This window comes from Lactuca serriola, chromosome 3 (genome assembly GCF_051521515.1).
Source record: "Lactuca serriola cultivar US96UC23 chromosome 3, Lser_US96UC23_V15, whole genome shotgun sequence".
Classification (NCBI taxonomy): Eukaryota; Viridiplantae; Streptophyta; class Magnoliopsida; order Asterales; family Asteraceae; genus Lactuca; species Lactuca serriola.
This window is the reverse complement of record NC_136410.1, coordinates 77689846-77705433: the sequence shown is the minus strand read 5'-3', so window position 1 is coordinate 77705433 and position 15588 is coordinate 77689846. Positions and strand designations below refer to the sequence as shown.

The following is a 15588-nucleotide window of genomic DNA, read 5'->3' as shown; positions in this document are numbered from 1 at the left end:
ATGGGCTACTGTCTCGATGAGTAGAAAAAAAAAAAAAAAAAGTGGCTCCACGTTTGGTAAGTAGAGCATAAATGTCTTTCATTTAATTCAAATAAGCCTTCAAATCTGAATTTTTAAGAGTATACTTAAAAATTAAGAGCTTTTTTTTTCATATGCTACCAAACACCCAATATCTTAAAAATTAAGAGCCCTCCTCTTAATTTTTCAATTAAGAGATAAACAAACAATGCCTAAGAGAGTTATTTTTATATAAAAATGGGTCTTAATGACATTTGTAGTTTTAAAAGGGCCAAAAGTGTTAATTTTCACAAAATGGGCTTAAAGATGGGCCTTCACGGTTCCATGGGCTAAATTTATAAACTTTTGACTTTTGTGGGTTAACTTCTCATTTTAAACAAATTTGGGCCAAAATTGTAAATTATCGGTTTAATGGGTTGAAAATGTAAATTTATTTAAACTTGAGCCGAAAGGTTAAATTTATATACAATTGGGCAGAAAATGACAATTTTACATAAAAATTGGACCGGAATGTTATTCCTACAAGAGTTGGCTAAAAATGTTATTTTACTTGAAATAAACCCTTAAATGTAAACTTTTGGGTCTTAGGGATCTAAAGTGTCATTTTTACCAAAAATATGCCTAAATTGTAAATTTTCGGTTTTAAGGACCAAAAATGTCTTTTTACAAAAGTGGGTCTTTTATGTCATTTTGGTAAACAACTAAGTTTAACAACCAACGTAACAACAAACGAATCAATTACATCATTTACACTTCTTATTGGGCCTGGAATAAAATTTACATGTTTAGTGGGCCTTAGTTGTCCTCTTACATGTTTATTGGGCCTGGAATATACCTTACATGTTTATTGGGCCTTAGTAGTCCATTTACATGCTTATTGAGTCTGAAATATAATTCACATGTTTAGTTGGCCTTAGTTGTCCTCTTACATGTTTATTAGGCCTGAAATATACCTTACATGTTTATTGGGCCTTAGTTGTCCATTTACATGTTTATTGGGCCTGGAATATAATTTACATGTTTAGTGGGCCTTAGTTGTCCTCTTACATGTTTATTAGGTATGGAATATACCTTACGTGTTTATTGGGCCTTAGTGGTTAATCTACATGCTTGTTAACTTCACATATTCATATACATATTTGTTGGGCCTTGAAAACTAAATACATACATGGAAATAATATAAACTCTGCAATTCAATATTCACGTAAATTCAGTTAAGGCTTTTGTGAGACATTTCATTTGACACCTATCAAGTGTACAACCATAGCCTGTAGTCATAATCAAAGTCTTCTGGAGGGAGAGCGGGAGTTTGTGTATAGATCTATATAGGGTTGACACCCCACACCTGAGTTATTCGTTACAGTTAGACTAGGTTAGTCTAGGGTGACAAACCTTACCTTAAACAAGTCGGCGTCTGAAAAACGTCATGACAGGCGAATTAGTCATTATCAAGTATGGTTATAACGACTCACAAAGAAATTAACTCCACTGTAAAATTTACGGAATACATCAACGATTCAACAATTACAATTCTATACAAACACCAACTTACGATTTTTAGGTTTTAATACTATAACACTTTTACAAGTAGAAAGTATCGGATATTCTGGGAAAAACTTATGCTATACATCACCTTTTACTTACGGAGAAAACATGGGAATTTCTGGAATACTTTCCTAATACATTTTCAAAACACACATGCTTTACTACATGATTGATACAAAGTGTTCAAACCATTTACTACTTTTACAGAAAATATCGGATTTTCTGGTGTTCACAAAGCGATATAAATTTTTCATACAAATACACTTATGAACTCACCAACATTATATATGTTGACCGTTTTCAAAATAACTTGTATTCTCAGGAAATCGTTAAGCAGTTGGGTATCAAGGTCATGTGGAAATTTGTTGCATTTTGTTGCTATTATAAACATTGATATTTTGGGAGTTAACTCATGTAAACAATTAGAATGATGTAAACTCTGTATTTTTGTATTATTTCTCATGTGATGATGATGCATGCTTTGTTTCAATTATATTCACTGTGATGATATTACAAAATGAAGTCACGCAAGCCCCCGGACTTTTCCGCTGTTTTTCTCTGGTTTGGGGGTGTAAAAAACTGTGTATTTCTTATTTCCTAAAGATGGAGTTGAATACCAATCACATAGATCACTATGAATTAATTCAAGCATAACAGAATTCCTTTTAACATTATAAAAAGGTTGTCTAGTTATTTTAGTTTACATACAAGTTTTACATTTTACTATGTTAACATCAAAAGATGGTAATAATCCATTTTTATACATTTCAAGCATTCTTTTATAATGTACATGTCCTAAATGAGCATGCCATAAAGAAGAATCATCAATACTAGAACAAGCCATGTATATAGAATTTGCAACTTTATTGTTACTTACATTTAACCTAAACATTTCATTACAATAATATCCAAACCCATCGAATGTACCGCACTTAGATAATACACACTTATCAGATTCGTAGACTTGTTTATATCCACATCTATTAATTACAGCAACAGAAACTAAGTTCTTTCTAATCTTAGAAACATGAACAACATTTCTAAGAACTAGAGTTTTTCCAAAACTAAAACATAAAAACACAGATCCACGAACCACAACAGGTGCTTTATTATGGTCTCCCATGTACATCACTAATCCATCATTAACTTCTTCATAATCCTTGAACCAAGAGCGATCTTTAAACACATGACTCATCGCCCCCGAGTCTATCTGCCATGCATGATCATCATCCTGAACATTGAATGATTCAGGATTTAGTATTACAATGATATATATATATATATATATATATATATATATATATATATATATATATATATATATATATATATATATATAACAGTAGTAGTAATGATTTCATAAATAAAATTCTGACCTTATGGTTTTGGACCTTGATCATTAGATCCTTGTCCAGAAGTACTTGCACCATTTTTGTTCTTCTTCAAATGACAATGTTGCTTCACGCGACCGATTTTGTTGCAATTCCAACACACAAGTTTTTCTTTCTTGTTTGAACCCTTATGATGGTCATATGTCTTCTTCTTTTTTCCTTTGTTATTTTTCTGATGTTTGTCATCTTCCACCATGTTCACTAAAGATCCAGAAACTTCCTTTTCTTTTCCTTTGCCACTTTCTTGAGCCCAAAGACCTTCATCAATTCTCAAGTGACTGCCAAGTTGTACTAGAGACAACTCTTCTTTTTGGTGTTTCAATGTGTGTTTAAAGTCTTTCCAGGATGGGGGCAAACTATCAATAACACTTGAGACAAAAATGGATTCATCCATTTACACTTTGTGTTGCTCAAATTGTCCCAATATCCTCATGAGTTCATTGTACTGTTCCATGACAGGCCTTGAATCTACCATCTTGTAATTATTAAAATTACTTATAAGAAATTTCTTACTTGAGGCATCCTCTGCCTTGTATTTGGATTTAAGGGCATCCCATAGATCTTTTGCAGATTCTTGATTTTGATAGATATCAAAAAGAGAGTCAGACATAACATTTAGAATGTGCCCACGACAAATGTAATCATCGTTTTCCCATTTGCATCTTCTTCTGGTTTGTTCAAGGGTTTTATCCTCCATTGGTTATGGTGCAGAAGTGCTCAAAACATCAACAACTTTCAGGGTAGTAAGAACGAAATGCATCTTCTTCTGCCAACGAAAAAAATCAGTGCCTTCAAACTTATCCAACTTCCCGAATTTGGAAGTCATGTCTTTAACAGATTCTGTCATTGATATTCTTTCACAAAAAATCATAGACTTTTAATGTTAGAATATTGGGGTCTATCAATATATTTGGATATTTCATGGATCGTGATTGCAATCATTTTTCAAAATCTGTGACTTCGACCCTATAGCCTATGGTATCATGAAGTCAGATTTGGGATAATCCAAAGAATTTCAATTTCGAAGTCAAGCCACTTCTAAATCAAAAACACAGAATATACCTTGTTGTTTTTGTGTTCTTTGGAGATAGAACAAATCAATATATGATTTTAGTGTATGTATGGTCCAACCTTTTTTCTAAAACCAAAGAAAAGTTCTTATACTAAAGGGAAAAGTAGTTAAACGGAAGTTGCCTCCTTTTGGTGCCAAAAATCGTTGGTTATTAAGACATAACCAACTCGTGATATCATCATGATAACACTAAAGGTTTTGACGGGAAAATGCATGGCAGGTTTCATATTTGACATAGAAATCCGTTTGGGTTTCGGGGTGCTGCTCCTTGGAACCCCGTAGTCTCGAGTTCACATTTATTACTCCGAGTGTACACCCCACACCTCCTAGCTCGGTTAGTAAATGGATATTGGTCTATCTCATTATTAATAATAATTACATCAAAATATGTTGATAACGCAAAAATCACCAACACGTTCTCCTAGGTTTTTGGAATTAATAAAGTTACTACCTAACCAAATCAAATAAACAAAATAAAGAATAAATACATAGCTGTGAAATAAGTGAAATTTGGGGAAACCAACACCATGCATGTGATCACGCGTGAGGGGATCAAGCTGAACCAAACTCACCCATTTCTGCTGTTTCTGACCCGAATCCACTGGGCTTGTATCTGGGCTTGATTCTAGTGGGCTTTAGTCCGATACCCATGTCTTCCGGGTTTTACCAGTCAACTGGTGTGTCACATTTTTACACCACATATGTGTCGTTTTTCTATTTATCTTTTTTTATGAGACTAGCAATAGTGGTTTGTCTTGCTGGAGGGCATAAAATTGGAAGGCTATCCCATTTCAATGGGAAAAAAACGTACCATTCAAAAACAGTATGAACTTCAAGAGCTAGGCATGTTGTCATGTTGACACCACAAGAAATTCAAAACATTCTCCAATCATCACATATCCTCTTTTCTTTTTCTTAAAAACTGATCATGCACATATCATATATATGAGGTTTTGTGACAGCAAAAACATGATCATGGAGGCTGGCTATTCACAGTTTTGTTTGCATACCGACACAACTAAAGCTTTTATTTTGTTTGCATACCGACACAACTAACTTGCTTCCACTCCGTGTTACTCCTACTCTGTCCCCTGTTAAGTGGCGTATACAGCGGTTAATATAGGATCTAAAAAGAGTAATATCAATTGTAGATAATACAATCATTTAACTGAGTTTATTACTGTATTATATAATAGTACGCAGCTGATGCTCACTTGATTTGTCACTGGCACATGATATAAAGGTTGACCAGAGATAGAGGATCCACCTTGTTGGGAGGAGATTGTTGGAATAATTGTGCCTGAAGGTGTAGTAGAATACATAGACTGAGATGTCTGTGATGGAAACTGTAGCTGTTGAGGATATAGAACAGGTCTTGGTTGGCCCCATGGGAATGATCGTGTGTGCACTTCATTTGGTGGCAACATTAATGGTCGGAATCCAGTGAAGGAAGTTGGAAATATAGGGTAGTTTACCGGAAAATAAGATCCAAATTGTGGCATTCCATGTTGCATACCAATTGATGAGTTAATTGTAAAGTTGGGATCAACAAGATTTGGTACGTGAAAACTTGGTTGTCTTGCCATTGTCATGTAAAGACCTTGTGACATATGACCAATTCCCATAGATTGCACCATCTATTATATAAAGCTCAAATTATAGATATAGAAAAATATAAACATCAGCTCAAGGAAAATAATAGTAATTAAGTTATTGATATTTAAACCATAGCATTTTCTTATGCATCGCAAACCTAGTTCTAATAAACATTATATGTGCAATTAAAAGGAAAAGGTGGAAAACCACAGTGACTTCAATTCTAAATTATGTATTTTAAATATATTAATTAATTTTATTAGTTCATTTAGATTAATAGTTATACATTATAGAACTATTATTATTACGCTATTTTGATGATGGTTACAAAGATAAGTAGTTATAAAATAAACAATAATTATTATATTAAATGTACATTTGTATTTTTTTTAAAGTGTATGCTTTAATAATGAAGATATGTATTAGAATTTATAAATTAGTTGCTGTATTGTAGTAATAATAATTTTTATTATAAGTTAGATGTTTTAATAATTAAGATACGTTTTATAATTTATAAATTACTTGTATTGTCTTCATAAGATTACTTTATATTCATTAACTCAAGTGTTACTATGATAAAAGGAAATACCTGGAGTTGCATTTGCAGAAATTTGATATACTCAATGGCATCACCTAGAATACTTGCTTTGTGTCTCTGTAGATGTTGTAAGTTTAGTTCCTAAATAGAAAAGGGAAAAGAAGGAAAACAAAAACACCCGATCCAAAAACAGAAGAAACAAAGTAAAATCTGACTGTTGCTTGTTACCAATGTCATTTTGTCATCACCTTGTTGCAGTTGGGAACAAGTGTCTGGAGTGTTCTTATTCTTTCACTTATTTTATTCCTGCGCCTCTGCACACAAGTGACAAAAAAAACTGTCATCATCTTATAATCTTATACGTACGTATACGATCACCCCTTCAAAGCACCGTTGTTATTGTTGCATCACGGGGATTTTGTAAGTGGTAAATGATTTAAAAAGAAAAAACTAGGAATTAATTTTTGCTAGATGGGAAAATATATACAATCCAGTCCCTGGTTTTAACTGCAAAACCATTTGTTATTAGTTTTTTTTTATAACAATATTGTTTAGAAGAAACATTTTATTTCATTATCTTATCGACTAACATTAATTAGTAGTAATAGATATGGTCGAAAATCTCTGTGGCCTACATGGATAAAAGCACTTGACGTAAAATCAAGTGAGCTAGTTGAGCCGCATCTACTAGACAAAATGGTAAATAATAAGATTTTTAAAGTCCAACAAGATAATGAACATGTTTGCTAATCATACCTCTCTTTAATATTTATCCATTTTTTTGTCTTGTAGATGAGGGACATCCCCTGTAACTTTCAACCTTACACTTTAGAAAAACCCCTGTAAGATTTTTTGACATTTAATCATCTTAAAGTAACAAAAAAATAAAAAAAAAAAAAAAACCCATCACATGACACAACTAATCCGTCGGAACAACAATAATAAGGTTCTTTGAGTGAGAAATTAGTTGTAGTGGATTCTTTTATAGTATCTCACCTTCTCCGTAATGTTTGTTTTGGTAGCGTCCCTTCGACTTCCAGATTGTTCACGTTGCTTACTCTTTAGTTCTGTTTCCCTTATGTTTCCCTATAACCGAAAGAAACGAGCAATAGTTGTAACATGAAGTAGGTAGATCGACCTTCAACAAGACCATGAGCATTTTTAATTAATTAGCTATACCACTCTGCACTTTAGACTTGCAGTATTCTCGAATATTTCTCGTTCCTCTACTATTTGTGTTTCACATTCGCAGGCATACTTGATATAGAAACATAGACGATATCTGAGAGGAACTTAAATGATTGACCACATTATTATATATGTATGTAGTCTTACTTCAATATCATCAGCCTTGTTCTTTGTGCCACTAGACTGGCCCTGATGGAAGCGGTTGAAATAATCTTCTCTGGTAATTAAAGTACATGATGTTGCTTCCACAGGTGATGGAGAAGGAAGCTCTATTTCTGATAACACTTTGACCACGTCAAAATAGTTGCGGACTTCATGGCTAGTACTTTCTAGAGACTCATGAAGTGCCTCACTACGCCATAAACTTCCTGCAGTAATCTCGTCTGATGTTCTTGCGAGGGCCTGTTTATTATTATTATCACCAGTCTGCATGAACAATGAATAATGTATTAATTATGCGTCTGATGTGACTAAGTAATGCTTCCATGTCTTTATACTGGTAGTGGCATGGGAGTGTTTTGATACAAGTTGCTACATCTCAAACTTGTGTCAGAATTTTTTGAAAACCTGGATACTTGTGGAACTTTAATAAAATACAATCTTTTTTCATGTGTGTGCATGATCTTTTTGAAGAGCTAGCTTTTGTTTTGTTTCTGTATTTTTTGTGATAATTTTTGATCCGTTGATCAGAGGAAGGTAAAACTAATATGGAAATATACATATGAGAAGATATATGATATATCTATGCATGTTTTGTCTTTCTTGGATTATCAACATTGAAATATATATCTCGGAGTCTCTAAATCCATTGTATGTGAGTAACCAACGAATTCAAAATTTAGATCGTGGTGCCTCACTGTCTCTAGCCGGCCCAATCCCTCTGTGATTGATTTTGTCTTCTATTGCCGTTTCTCATCATTTTTTTTCTTTTATGAGTAAATTACACGAATGGTCCCTATGGTTTGGGCCAATTTGTATGTTTGGTCCATAACTTATTTTTTTAACTCGGAAGGTCCCTACAGTTTGTTTTATTGCACGCTTTATTCCTGTCTTACATAAAAAGACTATTTTGCTCTTGATTTTTTAATTTATTTAATTAAACTGGTGTATGTAACGTAAGATAAGGTGATGTGGAAGTGAGGTTGAGGGTGTGTTATTTAAATAAATTAAAAAATGAAGGGAAAATAATCTTTTTAGGTAAGACAAGGACCAATCGTACAACAAAAACAAATAATATGGACCTTCCGAGTTAAAAAAATAAGTTAAGGACCAAACGTATAAATTACCCCAAATCATAGGGACTATTCGTGCAATTTACTTTTCTTTTATTTGGATTCATTCCTAGAAATAAAATTGAAGAAGATAAGTTTTGTAGCACCCATTCACCGACGCACATAACCGTGATCATTGGTTGATCCGTATACAACATGCAAGAGGTGCATGAACCTACTTGGCAGTGGATTCTAATCTATATTTCAGGATAAATTATACGGATGGTTCCTGTGGTTTAGGGTAATATGCATGTTTGGTCCCTAACAATTTTCATTAACTTGGATCATCGCTATTTTAAATTTTTGTTGCATGCTTAGTCCTTGTTCATTCTAAAAAGACTGATTTACCCTTATTGATTTCTTTTACATTTTTTAAATTATCAGTTAATTAAAAAATAACAATTAAATGTGGAAATGATATTAATTAAATATTAAAATATGATGGGTCTTAAATTATCACTCCACACCCATCCCTCTCCTTCTTCAGTGTAAACCACCTACAAATTCATCTTCTCCGGCAAAAAAACCATAATACCGTCTTCTCGGCAAACCAACAACAGATACCAAACCAAAATCAAATTAATGCTTTCTCCAGCAAACCTCCATCAAACCCAAACACATTCCATGAATTAAAAAGAAAACAAAAATCAATCGAGAAGAGATCTCAAAAAGGTCCTTAGTGGTTCCGAGCCACGTTATCAGAAGTCAAATAAGTGCTTTCTTATGAAATCGATAGAGATTCTGGTCTTCTCCGGCAACAAATCAGATTCCAATAATCACCAAAATTAGAACTTGAACCTTAAATTGATCTTGAAAGCAACCCTAAAACCAAAAGAACATGAAAATTGAAATCAAAATCGATGGCAATTTGAAGCTTGAAATTGAACTGAAACTGAAATCAAACTCTAAACTCAAAATCAAATATGAATTACAACCTAAAACCGAAATCAAACATGAAAACTGAAATCAAAATCGATGGCAATTTGAAGCTCGAAATCAAACTGAAACTGAAATCAAACTCAAAACTTAAAATTAATAATGAAATCGAACAGAAATTGAAATTGGACCTGCGTTGTTGGAAGAATACAATGGAACAACACGATGGAAATCGAACCTGCCTTGTCTGGTTCGAGCGTCTGTTTCATCTCCTCCTTCTTTGGTGAACTTCGTCAATATGCCTCTGAGATTTTTGTGGTTCAGTCGATGGGCTTTGAAAGAAGAACACGATGGAAAGACAACCATCATCGGAAGCTGGTGGCAGGGGGCAATAATTGTTGGTGTCGATGGTAGAGGGGGTTAGAGGCGATGGATGAAGAAGACGGGAGGTAGGAGAAAACGTGAATGAGGGATTTGGGAAGTGGGGTTAGATTAGGTTTAGGATTCTTTTTAACCTTTTTAATATTTAATTTATATATTAATAAAACAATCATTACCAAAGGGCTTCTAGCCCAGCAGTATCAGGTGGTGCCCTCCTTCTTTGAGGTCGAGGGTTCAAGTCCCGTTGTGGACATAGGTGGAATTAGGTGGTATTAGTTTAGGAGTAGATTATATTTGCCGGTTCAAAAAAAAAAATCATTAATATAGAATTATATAAGATGAGGGCAAAGTAATCTTTTTATATCTGATAAGGACCAAACGTGCAATAAAAATATAAAGTAGGAACGGTCCGAGTTTAAAAAAAATGTTAGGTACCAAGCACGTATATTACCGTAAACCACAGGGACCATCTGTGTAATTTATCCTGTATTTTAGTAGCAAACCCCCAAAAAAATTCCTTAATTAAATCCATCTGTTGCTGAAAAACCACTCTTGACTCCTGAGCCATCTATATTGTGTACTAGCAAAACGTCAAACAGCCCTTTTAATTTTGTCCCATTAAATTAACAATTAGTAAATGAAAATCTTACAATTTACAGTATGTCAAAGTCACGTTTTGTTTTGATATTTCATGAAATCGTGAAAAAATAATCTCGCTTTTACTTATTTTTTGGATAAACTGTACAAAAGTTAATATCTTTTCACAAAAAATAAATTTAATCGTTAAGTTTTTTAATTTCAGACAATATTAATCACTTGACTAGTCAATCTAATTATCCAATGACATGTTAGTCTTAGGTGACGTGGCATAATGACATAACATTGTTTGGTTGTGGCGTTGACTTTGCATGATAAAGTGTCAAAATTGAAGAAAAAAAATGATACAAAAGACATTAATTTTGACATTAAGTTTTCATATCTATTTACACTTTATTTATTTTTTTGCAAATCAAATATGATTTTTTCCAATTTCATTTAATATTAACCAATAAAATTATAAATACTTCTTTTTTACATTTAAAAAACACATTTTTTTTGTATACCTACAGTTAGTCTTTAGATGTAAACAATAACATATGTTACGTATAAAGATATATTATTTATATTATAACCATATTTTCAATAAATACGAAATATGAATGTAAAATATGTATTTATATATATAAATACTAGACGAATTCCCGCGCCTTGCGCAGCGAAAATTAAAAATATATTGTTAGAATATTGAAAAATATATATTTAAAATGGTTATGTTATTGACATTAACTTTGAGATAATATTTTTACACTAATATATATATATATATATATATATATATATATATATATATATATATATATATATAATCTCTATTATTTTTAACAATTACTATTATTGATTAATTATATTTTTACTTATACGATCATTTTCTAATTTCATTAATGATGTTCATTTAAAATACAATTTATTTATAGCTAAATGTAATATATAATTTGATGTTATTATCATTTAAAATTGTTATTCATTAATTTTAAACCACTTATTATTAATAATAAGTTAAAAAAGACTTTTAAGAAACACTTAATATTATTATTAAAATGTGAAACATACACTAAATAATAAAGTGATAAGATAGACAATTTGCATTTCAAAAGAGACTTGCATGGATAATATGATATATCCATGTAATTTGATTTTATTATTTATAATTATTGCTTATTAATTTTAAAACCACTTGTTATTATTAAGAAACGAAAGAAAATTTTAAAAAACACTTATTATTATAATTAAAATGTGAAACATATACTAAAATATAAAGTGATAAGATAGAAAATTTGCATTTTAAAAAAGACTTACATAAATAATATGGATAATATGACATATCCATGATTTTTAATTAACTATTGTTTTGAAGCAACATGAACATACAAACATGTATGCAATAGTTAATTAAATATTATATATATATATATATATATATATATATATATATATATATATATATATATATATATATATATATCACCTTCCATAACATATGATCGATAACATGAATCTAATCTAATTTATATTAAAATTTTAACCATAACATACAATGATATTCTTAAAAGAATACTTGAATCAAGAAAATACAAAAAGGAATTAGTATATAAAAAACTTACAAATTAAAAACTTCAACATAATAACATGGCTCGACAAATTGTTCTAAGCCCTCAAACCAACACAAAAAACTTTAAACTAGTTTTCTTTGTGAATTTTGTATGTGATTTGTATTTATGTGTCTACTAAAAAAGATTAACCTTTTTATAGTAGAGTATCCATTAAGTGTTTATTAAAGATATTATATAAGTTATAAAACCTTTGAATTTTTAATCATTATTAAGAGACTTTTGAGTGGTATTCATTAAAATAAGAGGTTTCAAATGCATGAGGTGTTTGCAAATTTTTATGGGGGTTTCAAATGCATGAGGTTCAAGGAAAAATGCTAGCTTTATAAGTATGTATGATATGATGTAACATTAATGTAAGAATATGGTTAAAATGTTAATAAACATATCAAAATACAGTTTAAATATAATACAAGTATCTATTAATTGCAACATCATTTGTAAATTGTATTGAACCATTATATTGGTAATTAATGGTTGATATCGAACTTACAAACTGACACATTAGTCGTAGCTAGAAGGTATGTTTTTATCAAGGAAAATCTCCAGAAAAATCTCAAACTTTTGGGAAAAGTTTCAATTTAATCCTTATTTTAATAGAAAAAATCAAGAAACCGACTAATTCTGACACTTTAACACATTTTAACCTATTTAGCAGGTTATCTATAGATAACCCAAGAAACCAGTTAATTCTTACACTTAATACTTTTTAACCTATTTAGCAGGTGAGCAGATCACCTACGGATGTGGCTGTTACATCCCAAAATATGGTCCTAAAAATTTTGTTTTTAATAATAGATAAAATAGTAATTCTAATATCATCCAATCATCTCAGATAAAACCAATATATCAATTGTCATAAAATCAAAGTAAAACATCATGTGCAGAATCCCAATGGTGTGTGTGATACAGTCATCCCGAGCTCTTCCCCTTGGAACTTGAAGTACCTGAAACATAAACTAAAAACCGTAAGCACACAGTTTAGTGAGTTTCCACACAATACCACATACCATACATTTCATGCAATAATGAGATACGGGTCCTGCCCACACTCGGATAACGGGTCGTGCCCAGTGAGATACGGGCCCCGCCCACACTCGGATCGCAATGAGATAAGCGCCCCGCCCACACTCATATAACAGGCCCCGCCCAATGAATATACATATACAAGCACATACAAGTATCACACAGACAACAAGTATAATCAACATGATCAAACATGGGTCGACCTTGGTGCCTTAGACCCGCTAAAACCGGTAAGGAAACTCACCTCAAATGTCGGATGATAGCTGAATAAGTCCCTGGCTTCGGAAATCAACTCTACTCAACTCCTAAATAAAACGAAACCCCTTAAAAATCAACCTTGGTCAAAGTCAAAGTCAATGTTCCGAGTTAACTCAACTCGCCAAGTTTCCCTTCAACTCGCCGAGTTTCCCATCAAAAAACTGAATCGTGAAAAGTCGATCCAATCGTTGAGTGCACCCATGAACTCATTGAGTTTCCCTTTCTTCAGCAAAGTCGGGAAAAACCCACCCAACTCGTCGAGTTCACCTATGAACTCGCCGAGTTCTTCAGTCAGCAAGACCCCTTAATCCAATAAGTCACTATTCTCGAAACTAAAGCTCTCCCATTTAGATCTCAACTGAAATTACATCTAGAAGGGTAAAGTTTCCAACTTTACCCTTAAGAACCATCCTAATGGGTCTAAAACCCAAACCCTAATCATAAGAGGTTAAAGGCTTATTCATAAATCACCAATCATCAAGACAAATCTCATGGATATAGATCTAGACCTTAAAGGCTGAAAGGTCACGTAAAGTTTCCAACTTTACTCACATGCAAGGCTAGAAGAAGCTCAAAAGCTCAAAAGAGGTCATAAGAAGGGCCTAATGGATGCATGGAGCCCTTAAGTCCATAAAATTGGCACCTTTATGCCAAAAAAGCTCATTAATGTCATGGATCTGAAAGGATAACTCCTTTGGGATGTCCAACACCCCATCAACCACTCAAACTTGGCTAAATCGTGTAAACTAGTCCTTACAAGGATATCTACGCATATAATAAGAAAGGTTAGGAATTTATACCAGGAAATGTTGGAAATGGAGTAAGGAATCGAGATATGAAAGCTCTCTCTTGAATTACCACCTTGCACCAAACTCCTCTTCCTTCAAAAGAGCTTCAAATACACCAAAATACACTCACAATGGACTCACAACACTCAAAAAATGCTCTAGAGTTTAAGGATTAGGGTTAGGGACAAAGGAGGCTGGAAATGAGGCCAACACCTGGGGCTTAAGGTGTTTAAATATGGTGCAAAACCCTAAAATTAGGGTTTCTTCCCTTACCACTAACTCGTCGAGTTGGTTCCTTAAATCACGTGGCCAAACAGATTCCAACACGATGAGTTGTGGCTTCCAAATCGTTGAGTTCAAAAAAGAATTCAATGATTTGAAGGTTAAACACATACCAGAAACCAGGCGTTACAGTGACACTCATCCTTCCTTTCTTCCTAATATAAGAAATCAGATTTTTTTTTTTTTTGAAACGCAGGGAGGAAATTGTAAAACCCAAGAAACCAACTAATTCTGACACTTTAATACATTTTAACCTATTTAGCAGGTCACCTGCAGCAGGGGAGCAGCTCACCTACTGATGTGGTATTCAACCTTCCTTTTTTCCTAATATATTGTTGGATTAATGTCTAAGTCCATAACTATATTTGGTATGTACTTGACCCGACCCGGCATGGTCCATTTAGGTTGCATTTCACCGACACAATTTATATAGATAATCCTTTGAGAATAGCATGCTTATGATTGATATTAATATATTATAAGTTCTAATATATCAATATATAATCATATTATTTAATTAGTATTGATCAAGAATTAATTTATAATTAATTAAGTGATCAAAACGAACTAATTAAATATGGACTCTTATATATATATATATATATATATATATATATATATATATATATATATATAGTGGACCAAGTTCATTTAGGTTGGGCTAAGTCTTCATGGATAGTCCATGGAGCTTTAACCCATGGATCCTAGGAAATGAAAGGTCTTGGGTATTAGGGTTTAACCCTAATCCTCCACACTATATAAAGGGTCTTATGGTTCATGAAATTAGGCTAGTGGCTAGTGCGGATACACTAAAGAGGGCAATAACCGATTTCATAAGTATGAGCCAAGTATCCATATTATCTAAAGGTTTTCCAAGGAGTTTTGGTGATTTTTGATTCCACTTGAGGCTTCCACACTATTGGGGTTAAGCTCTTAAAGTTCAAGACTTCAAGCTTCATTAAAAGGTATGTATTCTAACTTGTTATATTACCTAAGTATCAAGGATTGTATGCTAGATAGGATAATACCTTGGAATATTCATATTTGCATGTATAATAGAGAAAACATAGATCCAAGGTATTTAGGGTTGCATGTACACTTAGGAGTGTTAGAATGCTCAAAACCCAACATATATAAAAAATCAGATTTTT

The 15588-nt window shown here is 32.4% G+C and overlaps 1 protein-coding gene across 4 annotated transcripts; it reads right to left on the bottom strand.

Moving 5' to 3' along the window:
• Positions 1-4365: 4365 nt before the first annotated feature.
• Positions 4366-9987, bottom strand: LOC145092700 (uncharacterized). Of its 4 annotated transcripts, none has more exons than XM_079030672.1 (7): positions 9687-9987; positions 7496-9441; positions 7157-7246; positions 6409-6474; positions 6212-6277; positions 5208-5663; positions 4366-5117 (listed from the first exon to the last, which is right to left on the bottom strand). In XM_079030672.1, exons 2-7 carry the CDS (start codon positions 7778-7780, stop codon positions 5106-5108), a joined length of 975 nt encoding a protein of 324 aa, XP_078886798.1. In that variant the 5' UTR covers positions 7781-9441; positions 9687-9987; the 3' UTR covers positions 4366-5105. The 4 variants fall into 4 exon arrangements, with proteins under 4 accessions (XP_078886798.1, XP_078886801.1, XP_078886799.1 ...); XM_079030675.1 differs by having other exon boundaries at positions 5241-5663; XM_079030673.1 differs by having other exon boundaries at positions 9734-9987.
• Positions 9988-15588: the final 5601 nt, after the last annotated feature.